The following is a 13,451-nucleotide window of genomic DNA, read 5'->3' on the forward strand; positions in this document are numbered from 1 at the left end:
ACTTTCAAGGGAGTGTATTTGCATTTCTCTCTTTTTAAAGAATTTGCCACTTGCTTTGTGCGATTCCTTTGAGAATTCAACCAGCATGCATTTCCATTCATTTGCAAGAAGATGGCAGTGTTGCTGATTTTTATGTTCCCCTTCCATATAGGCAGCGTTTATTTTGCAAAACCTCCTTGTGATGCCAATGCCTGCTAATGCAGAAGAGGCCAAAGAGTGTGCCTGGCAGGTATGTTTATATGAGAATAAACTTTCAGAACTCAATATCAATAACACAGCCGCTCTTAAAAGTTCTGTAGACATAACAGATCTGTCTATGCTGATTTCTGGTTTCCTGCATTTTCTTTTTTCTTAATCTACTATTCTTCTCTTTCTTGTGTCTACCAGAGCCCCTGTGTGCACGATGAGGATTCAGGCCTGTGTCTGGTCGGGCTCCCTGCCCTGCAGGCTCTGTTGTACCACTGCCAGTTTTTTGAGAGCGTGGGCCAGATGGTGAAGAGCTGTTACATGGGCAGACATGCCTTCACCCTCAGCCCCCCTCCACCACCAGCCAATGTCACCCAGGGTACGGTGTCCACACGCTCCGAGCACTGCCAGCTATTAGTGGATGTCTGATTCGGTGGCATCCATATGTTCACACACATTATTAATACTGTTCTGTACTAGAGATCATGGCCGGTGTGCTGCATATTTTAGATGATGGTGTTTACATTTACCATTCGCTTGTTATAACAGAATTTAAAGTATTAGTAGCTGTTAGAGGTCATTATTCCAGTGCATATAATTAAGTAGTACGCTTTGCGGTTTTGTTTGTAAATGAAGCAGTGTGTGTTTCTTTCTGTAGAGACAGAACTGAATGATTCTCTGAAGCACTGGAGAGAGATGCTTGCTCCTCTAAACCAAACTCAGGGCTCGGGATCCATGTCAACCTCCAGTACTCTGGTCAGTGGAAATAAATGTGTAGTTTTTCTTCAAGCTGGGTTTCTGCAGGTCTTGATCACAAGCTAAATTAAGGCCTTACAACACTTTAAATCAGAGAAGAAAGCCTTATATACATCAAGTCATGGCATTAAATCTTGCATGCAATGCAAAAAACAAAAAGTCTTCTGTTCTAATACAAATATCTAAACAGTGAATGTACTTGAGATGCAAAATGTTTATATGTGTCTTGTTAATTAAAATTTTAAGTTATATTCTTAAATCACATTTGTCAATGGGCTAGGAAGACTTGTTTTCCATTTGAATGAAGTTACATTTATTTTAAACTTTACATTTCATTTTATTCTACTTGACTTTATTCTACATCCCTAATCTTACCCAATACCTAAACCTAACAACTACCTTACTAACTATTAATAAGCAGCAAATTAAGAATGTATTGAGAGAAATGTCATAGTTAATAGTTAACAAGTGTTACCTATTCGAAAGTGCTACCAAAGTTTTCACAAAAGTATTAAGCAGCACAACTATTTTCACTGATAACAACACTGAATATAATAATTATAATAAAATACAATTAATAGTAAAATAAAACTGATATAATAAAATAATTAATGGAAAGTAATCTGAAGTACCAAATCAATATATTAGAATGACATAATGTCCAAAACAAAATGCAGACTTTGTGTGTAAAAATTAGTTATTTTAACAACATTTAAAAAACTTTTGAATGGTAATTAATACTTTTTTTGTTGTACTATATTATAATGTAATGTTAAATAAAATATCGTTGTTTGTTAGAATGTTATAATATAATATAATATAGTGAATAAGACAAACCAAACTACTAAAGCAGACAATATTTGGAATTTACATTTATGCATTTGGTGACTTACAGTGCATTCAGGCTATGTATTTTTTTTACCATGTGTGTGTTCCCTGGGAATCAAACCCACAACCTTTTGTGCTGCTTATGCAAGTGCTCTACCACTGAGCCACAGCAATAATTTGCAATTTACAAAATTATAATTGATAATGTTAAGTAAAACTGCTACTAAATTGCCTTTATTTGCCAAAGCAGTACATTTATAAGATAATTAGTGATGCAATTCCTTGGTAAACCCTCAACAATCAATACATTTATATGAAACATAAGACAGAAAGAAATTGCTGGTTTTTCTAACATTTCTTTGCTATTTTCATTGCTATGCTAAGTATCAGAGAGCTACACGCTTATAGATAGCTGCAAGCAGCATCATATTAGCAATCATTAGTCTGGATCATTTTTAATATTGTTATATCTGTCTGTCTCTATGTTCTTTAGATTCCATCAGGTAGCTCCAGTCGGACCCATTCTCCAGTTCCGACCTCAGCTAATGCTGGAATCCAGGACACTCCAGTCAACAGACTCACTGCTCAAGGTATGACTTGAGGGGGAAAAGTCAAGGAATTGACAGCTTGGCCTTGGCAAGAAAGTTTTTTTTTTTTTATTCTCTGCAGTCTTTAGTAATTTGAGTTTCCTGTTATTTCTTTATGCTATAGGTCAGAGTGACACAGACAGCTCAGACTCCGCCCTCACTCAAGAGTCCCACCCAGGGGGGGTGACCGAGCCTGGTGCTATAGTAACCCCTCACCTGTTGCTAGCAGTGTGCGGTTTATTGGACAACCTGCTGGCTGTGCTTCCTGAGTTTAGTCTATCTGCCCTCAAACAGAACCAAATACTTGAGAACATGACCAGGTTAGAGAGACATGTGAAGACAAACAGATGTTGTGCAAAGTTCTGCCATTTTATACATATATAAGCATCATACTGACATTTTATTAGTAAATTGCTGAATATTTATTAAGCTTTATATTTATTAAGCTCCTAAACATGCACTACAAATGTGTATGTATGACTTACTGCAACTATGCACTATACACATACCTGTCACCTAATTTTCACACTCACGCACGTATATAAATATCTTCTCTTGGTTAACCTGACAACACTTGTCTTTAACAACCACATTACTGCCTGCCATCTGCCCACTCTTTATAAATACCAAATTGTGGTTGTTTTGTCTCTGCTGGTTAACAGCAAGACCCAAGAAACATGTTGGAAATGACACAAACTAAGTTTAAAGTTAGATTCAATTTATGTGTCTTTTGTATTCATCTGATTAGACTGTGAGCTCACCTGCATGACTTCCTGTTGGCTTTGTGCTGTCTTTTTCAGTGTTGTTGATGCGGCCGCCATATCTCAGTGTGTCAATGAGTTAAGGACACCTCTCCTGCCAGCTGCTATGGAAGATGCCAGGAACCAGGTGCATTATGGGAGTTAGGCTATCATTTTCCACCTCCACTTAAACATCAGTCTGTCATAAGGGAACGCCTGCAGAACATTACTGAAAGCTTGGCAGATTTCCGCAAGTTTGGAACACCCATCCTTCACAAACTTCTATACATCATTAGGCTATATTTACACTAGTGTGTTTTCTTTATAAAACTTTTGCTAAAGTTACGCCTGTCGTTTACACTGCTCTGGCATTTTCGGTTGTACATGCATTAATGGTTGCGTGACATGCATTTTCAGGTGTGTAGTGTGGACAGATATCTTTTCTGAAACACAGAGAAAACACCAATGTAGACGAGGATCGTTATTATAAACGCCGTTTTAAAATAAAAAAAATTGCTAACGTAAACAGGACTTCTTATTATATATTTTTATACATTTCAGCAGTATTTAACACATTTTACCATGAATAAATCTATTCCCTTCAAAATCAGCACATTGATAATATGTGACATTAAATTCAAATAAATGAAATGCAAAGTCAGAAGAGTTTGCAGTTTTCATGCAAACCCTTAGCACATGCATAAAGCCGTACATGTAGCCTTTCAAACTCCATCTGATAGTGAGCTCGAACACAGACGGACAACACATGCATGCTAGAAAGTCTCATCCTTGTCCAGTGTCTGCTCGATTACTTGACTGAATTTATGATCCGTAAAAAAAAGTGATTTTGTTTACGATATTTAGTTTACCATATATCTCTGCTTTGAGCTTCAAGTAATCCCCCCAAAAATGTTGTCGTCATTTACTCGCCCTCATGTCATTCAAACATATTTTAATGAAACCTGAGAGTCCTCCACTGAACGTTCAGGTTACCAAAATTTAGAAGATCTAAAAAAACAAGTGTTTCAATTCAAGTCTTTTGAAGAGACACTATTCAGGGTGTCCTTGTGGCCTTAAAAAGTATTTAATTTTGAATTCAGACATGATCGGGTGCAGTATTACTGACGCTCTGGCAAGTCTGCATCAAATCAAGCACTCCATAATCACAGGTAAACTGTCTGACCAGTCAGATGTTCATCATGAAAAGAGTTCCACAAAACAGCTATGGTTTGCAGACAGTTATAAGAGTTGATGTTACAAATTTTTCTCTTGAATATATTGTGTGAACTTATTGTCGCGTTAGTACCGGAGAGCTTTATTTTCCCTCCTCAATAAGTTTTGTCAGTTGTTTTGTTTTTATTTTTCTAATTCTTGTGTCTTTGGTTGCATTGGTTAGTCAATGAATTATCTTGTTCTTCATTCCCCACTTCTTAATTATGTTGAATTGATAAGGAGTTATCACAAAATAAGTCTGTTTAGTTGTGCTGTCTTACAATCAATATATAGAAAATGCAAGTTAAAGTGTCGTCGATTTAACAGGTTAAAACTTGCAGCGGCAATGAGGTTTTGGAATGTATGGAAAGAGTCTTAAAAAAGGACTTAAAAGATATTACATTTATTTCCATGATTACTGTATACACCCTGTTATTGATTTATATAATCAGATTTACTTGGCTTTTATTCACATCAAAGCACATAAACAGAGCAAACTCATAAACAGAGCACTTGTGTGTGCGTCACACATTAGAACAAAGCTCATCGGTTCACGCTCATCGCACAAGAATTGTTTAAATGAAGTTATTTTTGTTATTCTCGTAGCTTTTTAAAATTACGATTGAACCACTGGATGTCACAGTGTTCTTACTACCTTTCTGGGCCTTGATCATCTGATGGGTTGCAGTCTATGCAGGGTAAGAAAGCTCTCGGATTTCACTGAAAATATCTTAATTTGTGTTCTGAAGATGAACGAAGGTCTTAAGGGTTTGAATGACATGAGGTTGGGTAATGAATGACAGAATTTAGTTTTTTGGGTGAACTGATCCTTTTTAACATTTCAATGATGTACACACAGTCATACTTGACAAAAGCAGTTCTGCTGAAAGTGGAATAGAAGCGAATCATGGTTTCAGCTCTAGTTAGTCATCTATTTGTTGTCATTTAGTACTATGAAACCAAATTGCTGAATATGTGTTTTTCAATAGGAAACTCGGCACTCGTTACTACTGACTCTTGTCTTTCTCTCCCTCAGATGCTGAGTAGTGTGTATTATGTGCAAAGTTTGTGTAAGCTCCTGCAGTCAGCAGCGATACACAGTGAGGATATGCTGTTCCACCGAGAGATCTTCAAACCCCTACTGAACAACCTTATTTCCATCCTCACGCTGTTTGTCGCTGACTTGGGTAGTCTTCAGCAAATCCACAACCCCTTCAAATGAAAGAAAAGTGATTTGAAAGTGCTTTTTTGATGAGTGTTTGCTTGTTTTGGTCCTCAGATGCGCAGGCCCAGGGTGCAATGCTCAACACCTGGGCGGATGTGTTGATGCTTCTGGCTACTTTGCTGCGCAGGAACCAAGCTGCGGTCGGCCCATCTGTCGGTGTGGCACTTGGGAAACACTGGCAGCGTTTTTCAGGTGACACACACATACACACACCAAAGGGTGGAGACGAGCAAATGGAAAGGGAAGGCAGAAAGAAACGGAAGAGTACAAAGAGAAAATGGTGGGAAACATGATGAAAGCGCAAAGGGATGGAGGGAAAAGAAAGAATGAGGAGCTTAGATGGAAGAGGATGTGCTAGATAGATGTTGAGAAGGAAGGAGACAGGTGAGGAGATGGAGTTGGAGACAGATGCAGTGGGAGGCCAGCTCATTATGCCTCTATGTGTGGTTGGGTGTCCCTGCTGCATATGACAGACTGGGACAGAGACAGGGAGAACAATCAGCCCGCTTTAGATCTGATGGATGTGGTAGAAAATCCTAAAACAGGTGGGTGGGCAGTAGACTCGCTGACTTGCCTGCAGGTATCCAGGCTTTAGAAGCCGTTTTTAAAAGCCTGTAAGTTTGGAGAGACTTTTTCGTCAGATGTTCCCTTGTGGTGAATATTGTTTGTTGTAAAGTTTTGCACCTTTTGCATCTTCTCGTCTCAGAGTTTGAGTTTGAGAAAAGCTCGGAAAAGAAAATATTATCATTCTTTATGTTTTGTCTTTGCTTTCTCTCGTGACAGACACTCTCCGAGTGTGTTTGGACCAATCGGGCGCAGAGTCTTCTCTCTACACATCGACCCTGCACTTTCTGTGTGTGCTTTTCACAGAGGAGGCTAAGAGGAGATCAGGAATCCACACGGAGGATCAGGCCAGCTCCTTGCTAACTTCAGTCATTTCTTCTGAGCCTGGGGAGGTCATTTGTGAACTATTACTAGAGGTAAGAGATTTGGTTTTGTGGACGCATGTCACACAAAAATTCTCAAAATGGCAATCTCAGTTCTGATTGGTCTGCCACCTTACAAATCCCTCAATTAGCTACTTCCTTCTATGTTAGAGTCAGTGACAAAAAGTATGACTAGAATTCAGGTCTAAAATCTAAAATCTTTTCTAAAATTGTGCTTATTTTAGTTTTTCACACAGTTTACGCTCCATACCCCATAATGACAAGAAAAAAAAAATCAGATGTATAACGTTAAACACAAACACACACATACTTTACATTAGTAAAATTAGGGCTGCCCTCGACTAAGAATTATTTTGGTCGAATAGTAGTCGTTAATTTGAAGCATTAGTTGTCTAATTACATGTTTATTAATAAACATTTAAAAGGGGTCATATGATGCGATTTTCAAATTTAGCGTTCTCTTTGGAGTGTTACAAGCTGTTCATGCATAGATATGATATTTAAAGTTGCATTTAATTGAAGTTACAACAGTGTTCCAGAACAGTTCAACCCAAATAATTAGATGTCTGCAACGCATTTTATGGAGGTCTATTTCCTGGGAAAGTAGCCTACAAGGCTGTTTCTATAAAGTTACACTGGTGACAAGAATTGTAAAATTTCTATAGTATCAATAATGTTGACATTACACAGACTTTATGTAAAGCAAAAACAACTTTATCATTATTTATATTACCGTGACATAAAATTACTCATATCTTGATATAAGACTTTGAGTAGTATTTTAAAACTAAACTGCTTCCCTATGCTTACATATGCATTCTTATATTAATTTTATATATTAAGAAATAATCATTAAATCATTACAAAAAATATTCAGTTTATTTAGAACAAGATTCAAACATTTTGTGCTTCCTGTTCAATTTACAGCAATATGAGAAGATTCCATTCCAGGACCCCTTGAAAAAGATGACGGCCAAAGCGCTCCTGTCTCTGTTAGCCTGTAGCTCCAGCGCTCAGAGTTATGCATGTAAAGGTAAAGATTATGTCACTGATATTTAACACAAACACACAATGAGGAGCTAACTTGTGACATAAAATGTAGACATTTGATAACATGGACAACCAGTGTTGTAGGGCTGTCAAAATTGCTCAAAAAGGACGTTCGAATATCCCCTCTAAAAAATACACGAATATTCGAACTATTCGAACATCTGGTTGCGTATGTTGTCAATGATGCGCATTACGTCAATAACATGCCAAAATAATACAAAGAGACATAACTACTTGTATAGATAGTCTATTTAAGTTTAAACATATATGACAACGTATTACCTACAAAAAAACAAGGAAATCAACTAATGGCCAAGACTGCAGACCTCACGCTCTCTCACTTTCACGTTCTCTGCGCATAATGGTTTAAATGAACAATCAAATTTTTGTGCAAGCAATTTAAGGTCGCGACTGTTGTCCCAAATATAGCAGGCTTCATTCAGTGATTGAAACAAATATTATTAATATAAATTGAAGCATATAGAACTGACATTGAATGCTCCGAGCGAGTTGTGCTTTGGTAAACATGGAACTTTTCCTTGACATGAAACAATAAATAATCAAACCTCGGATCCATTGCTTGACAGAACTCCCCGAAGCGTGCCCCATCCGCGATACTGATTGGTCTCATGTCCTTACAAATGAACAAAATTATTTTATCCGTTATGGCCTCTTGTCGTGTTGCAGACAAAGAGCTTGCGGCGGGCGATGCCAAGTAACGTTCAGTGTCAAGACGTGACTGTTTAGCCTGAGTTCCACACATTATGCCATGCTCATTTGGGTGCACATTTTTGAGATGCGACCTCATGTTGCTAGTGGTCGAATGGTATGCTAACTGTATCTTAAATAGCTTGCATACAACTTTTACCTCATTTTCTCTGCTGCGGTCGAGTTGGGCTCTGCACTTGCTGGCATCTTCCATGAAGACGCGTCAACTTTCAGCAGTGATGCTGTGCCAGACAGTGCGACTCCTGTGAGGCTGTGACCTGTCCCTGAACCCTCAAGCGCTCTAGCGCGCCCACTCGTAAAACAGACAACCACGCCTCTACTACCGCGTGCCTTTTTTCGCACACTTTTTTTTTTATTTGAATATTAATTTTCACCTTCGAAATTGTTTTTTTTTTAAACTATTCGAATTTAGAATATTCGTTGACAGCCCTACAGTGTTGAGTGTAACGCATTACTTATCCACTGAAAAAGTAAAGTAAGGGATTACTGCTCATTTTTAGGTAAGTTGATTAAAGTTATTTTTAAAGTACTTGGGTTACATACAGTAAATAATTTAAACCGTTCTAAAATCAATATTGAATTTGAAATCTAAATTTACCGCCTAAAGATAAAATTGAATGCAGTGTCTTTAACCCTCTGCACGTCAGCGCGTTCACTTTCAGTTTTTCCTGATTCACCGAGAAACCTTAAATACTCAGATACAGATAAGACTAAAATCAATCGAATTTAAAAAGGCACTACTTTTGTGTACACTGACAAAAAACAACAAAACACTGTGCTTTTGGTAAATAAAAATAAAAAACAAAACAAAAAGGGTGCACTTTCTGCCATCTATGTCTCCGTGAGCAAAGCCTGTGTCTACTTTTTAATGAATTCAGATCGAAAATGAATATTCTCTGATTATGTAATCCATATGAAACTAAAGCGGTCTACAGTCTTTCCCGTATCTGAGCTTTAAGAGTCTAATTTTAAATGAATGAATTCGTATCGAGAACTAATACTGATTATGTAATCTGTATGAAATTAAAGTAAGGTCATAGGCGGATGGTGAACCAACTCCAGGGTAAGGCTAAAAGCAACCAAATGTATTAAACATCATAAAACCATCTCTTTAGGCAACAGCCAGATATTGGTGTCATCTATTCTAATAAAATGTTTAATGGTACTGAATTTGTATTGAACGTGATTAAAATTAAATAAAAACATTAGAACATTAGGCACATGCCCCCTCAGATTTCTAAGCCAAGTGGATTTTAAATGCAGCTTCCAAGAGAGAAAAATACCCAAATAATATTTTAATATTTGATACAATCCCACCGGTGTGATTAGATCGTTCAGTGCGGCACAGCATCAGCTGCTGAATTCAAATCTGCGTTGGCACTTTGGCTGGCACTGAGGCAGAGACAGACGCGTTTGTACAGCACTGTTGCCTTATAACAAATCACACACAATTCTGTTGATCTTATGAATGCAATGCCTATTTATGTAATATATTCTTACCTACATTAGTTAAAGTGTTATTTTTACATAAACCTGTATGGATTTTACTAGTTGGGCTTTTCTTGCCATATTGATGTGTATTATTTAACTTTTCTTAAGCTTTTCTGTTATTCAGATATGTTGTTATTCAGAGTATTTCTATTTCTTAACCAAAGAGGGCTACATTTTTTATATATATATATATATAAAAAGTATTATAGTTAGTATAAAGCTAAAAGGCTAAACTATTCTATGTTTGACTCAAACTGAAAGGATAAAGAGTTTAATTTCTATTAAGGTTTATAGGGATTTTAAGATAATAGCCTAATTTGCGATTTGAATAATTAAGTTACTTATTTAGTAACGAAGTTACTTTTCAGACAGAGTAAATAGTTAAGTAATTTAAATACAATACAGATTGTGTAATTAGTAATAGAAATCAATTACTTTTTGAAAGTAACTTATCCAACACTGTTCACAATGCATGGCTCCCTTCCCATTTCACCCAAACCATTTATGGAAATCAAACACTATTTTTTTTAACATTTGAGTAAACTTCAAGAGAAATCCTAGAAGTATAGAATATGTCCCTTTTTAAAGCTAGCAGTTAAAAAGCTGCTGTTCCCTCAACTAGGAGGAAATCTCACATTCAGATTAATTTCATTCCCAGGTGATGCTATATTTGTGTCTAATGCCTGATGTCTCTGTCTGATGGATGAGTACATAGACAGATACATGTCTCTTCTCCCTCTTCAGCTGGTGAGATTGACAGCTGTGTGGAACGCATGAAGCACATTTACGCAGAGCTTCACCTGGAGTCTGTGAAAACGGGCAAGAGTGCTCACAGGAGGAAGGTACGGAGGGTTCCAGCAACATGACAGACAGCTTCAACATCAGAAACACTGAAAACCTGTTGAGAGGGAGGAGGGAGGTAGAGGCAGGTGAAGGGAGGGAGACAAATGACAAAACTGAACAATCCTCCAGTTCAGTTTATTTAACCAGTTCATTCCTTGTGTTTGTACTGTTTTATAATAACTTTAATAAAAGAACAATCATTATTATGATTATGCAGATTATTAGTGAAATTGCTATACATTTCATGGAAAAGTCAAAGATGGTCTTTTAAAAAAATCTGCAACTCCTGTTTTGTTTATTTTATTTATTTATTACTTTTTTTTTTTTTGTAGTTCGAATCTAATAGTATAGTTTAAACATTTCTTCTTATCTACATGACAGTGTTCCAGTGCACCATAATTATTGGCAAACATTTTATTTGATAATTTTTCTTGTTTTTTACAAAATTAAAAGTAATATAATTTAATGATAACGTGAAGACATGAGATTCTTCTCTGATGTATGATTTCCTGTTTTATGGTTACTTGTCACATGGTGACAAAATGGCTTCCTACAATCTGGTAAATCACACCAGCTTTGATATTTAAAATCTAGTGCTGGGAAACAATTAATTCCAATTAATTGCACCCCAAATTAATATTTTTGTGTATATAATATGTGTGCCTGTACTATGTATATTTATTATGTATATGTACATACACATGCATGTATATATTTAGAAATTATTTTTTTATATATATTAAAAACTTGTAAATACATGCAAATTTTACATATCGATATACAAAAATATATACTATTATCTTTTATTTGTTTTTTTTTTAATATGTAAACTGATCACAGTGATTGAAGAATGTTTCTGGATCATAATCCTTTAATGGTCTTGGAATGACTAGACTGTTAACTAATTATGGAGTCTTAATTTAGGGGTAGGCCTATGTTGGTTGAAATGAAAGTATTTCTAGGAATGACAAAGGATCCAGGAACATTCCCTACAGTATGTCAGTAAATCATGTTGCGCTACGTGCATTTGTTAGGAAACATGCAATTTTTTTGTTAAGACCTATTAATAAAACTTATTATGAAGTGTTACAATTATAATTAACACAAACAGGCACAAATGTATGCGTTTGTAAAAAAGACGGTATAAAAATTACCACTATCAGCATGATATCTTGTTCTAACTGTTCCGTCTTTATTCAATGTCAGCAGGTGGAGAACAGCATGAGAGAACTTAAGATGATTCTAGAGATACTGCGAAATTGCCTGTATCAACATAATGAATGCAAAGTACGTCATTTCAAATAATCTTCCCCGTGCTGATTATTTGAGTAGTTACAGTCATTGTATATTATCCGCAGACGCTTTCACAGGGGTCTTGTGGGTGTGAAATCTTGCTGGCGTCATGCAGATTTTCTTGTAAGGACCGAGGTGCAGTCTTTACAAGACAATTTCAAGACTGTGTGCATGTAATCAGTCATATGATCATTTCTGTGAAGTATACAAATTTGTTGACATCAGCGTACATGTAAATGTCACTTTTGCAGTCCTTGATGTTAGTGAAAGCAAACAGCCCTGAGCTAGTGTAATAATGTTGGGGAAAAAATATTATATTCATATTAATATGAATAATATTATTCTACATGTGCCCCCGCAGATTGCAGTCCCTGACAAATTGGAAAAATTTTAGTATAAATTAATTTAGAAATCTAGTTCAATCTGAGATTTTCTAAATCACAAGCATAGGCATGTACACAAGCATTCTCTGACCACTACTAGTTAGTGGTAGAGCATTGTGTTAGCATCGCAAGATTGTGGGATCAATCTCCAGGAAACACACATCCTGACAAAAACAATGTATAGCCTGAATGCACTGTAAGTCGCTTTGGAGAAAAGCGTCTGCTAAATGCGTGGATATAAATGAATATAAATCTGCAGTATTGACTGATACCGCCACGTTTTGTCTCAACAGGCTGTGGCTACAGAGCTGCGTCTGGCTGCGGTGCTGATGGCTCTATGGCCCTGGCTCCTGCTCGACGATCTCACCATGACGGCAGCCTTGGAACTGCTTTGTGTCTACACGGCTAACTGCACAGTGGGTCAGTCTTCTGAGAGGTGGAGGAACGAGAGCGAGAAAAAAAAGGAATGACAGAGTAAAGAGGATTAGAAAGTGAGAGACAGGGTGCTGAGATAATGTATGGGCTTTGTGCTCACTGTAACAGTCTCATGAGTCATGTGGCGGTACAGTAAGTGCCATTGTGTATTTAATGCAAGGCTGACATGAGCCCGACTGCTACCGAAGGGATTGTGTCATAGTCGAAGTCTGCTGCCAGATTACTGGAAACTAGGATGGAGTGTTAAGTTTGTGTTAAGGGGAGGTGCTTCAGGTGTAAATGATTGCTGGTTGCTGCTATAAGAGCAATGGTTATTGCTCTTATAGCAGCTCATTTTTATCTGTTATTTTGCCTTTGGGTTGTTTTATTCCTCACAGATTTCTGCTCGTTCTAAATCATATATAGATAAAGTAGCACAGTAAAGATTACATTTATATGAATGGATTAGTGAGAGGGGTTGCGTTTGTGAATTAATTCTACAGGCAGCGTCTCTCTAGTAGTGACACTGTGGGATCTAGTTAAGAAATATATGCTTGAACTTTTCAGTTTCTAAGCTATTTTATTGAGAAATCAGTGGAATAGCATTGACAGTACATTTCCACCCTGAATTATATTGTTATACTGATGTACCAGCTACTGTCTGTAGCTGATGTGTGTGCATTACCGTGCAGCAGCGCATTACATTAGAACAGCGATTAACTTACCTGTACAATAAGCTGTTTAAAATGCACATTCTTCCCATTCTA

At 36.8% G+C, this 13,451-nt stretch overlaps 1 protein-coding gene across 2 annotated transcripts in view; it reads left to right on the forward strand.

Annotated features, from left to right (window-relative positions):
- rttn (rotatin) overlaps positions 1 to 13,451 on the forward strand; it is a 54,466-nt gene that overhangs the window by 32,856 nt on the left and 8,159 nt on the right. The window contains exons 32-44 of one of the 2 annotated variants that reach the window (XM_026201027.1): positions 152 to 229; positions 388 to 565; positions 845 to 942; positions 2,264 to 2,360; positions 2,482 to 2,677; positions 3,158 to 3,245; positions 5,346 to 5,496; positions 5,589 to 5,726; positions 6,318 to 6,514; positions 7,409 to 7,514; positions 10,496 to 10,593; positions 11,804 to 11,881; positions 12,564 to 12,690. In XM_026201027.1, coding sequence (XP_026056812.1) covers positions 152 to 229; positions 388 to 565; positions 845 to 942; positions 2,264 to 2,360; positions 2,482 to 2,677; positions 3,158 to 3,245; positions 5,346 to 5,496; positions 5,589 to 5,726; positions 6,318 to 6,514; positions 7,409 to 7,514; positions 10,496 to 10,593; positions 11,804 to 11,881; positions 12,564 to 12,690 — 1,630 coding nt within the window. Of the gene's footprint in view, positions 1 to 151; positions 230 to 387; positions 566 to 844; positions 943 to 2,263; positions 2,361 to 2,481; positions 2,678 to 3,157; positions 3,246 to 5,345; positions 5,497 to 5,588; positions 5,727 to 6,317; positions 6,515 to 7,408; positions 7,515 to 10,495; positions 10,594 to 11,800; positions 11,882 to 12,563; positions 12,691 to 13,451 lie in introns of both variants that reach the window. The other variant, XM_026201026.1, reaches the window with a different exon arrangement.

Source organism: Carassius auratus, chromosome 24 (genome assembly GCF_003368295.1).
Source record: "Carassius auratus strain Wakin chromosome 24, ASM336829v1, whole genome shotgun sequence".
Lineage (NCBI taxonomy): Eukaryota > Metazoa > Chordata > Actinopteri > Cypriniformes > Cyprinidae > Carassius > Carassius auratus.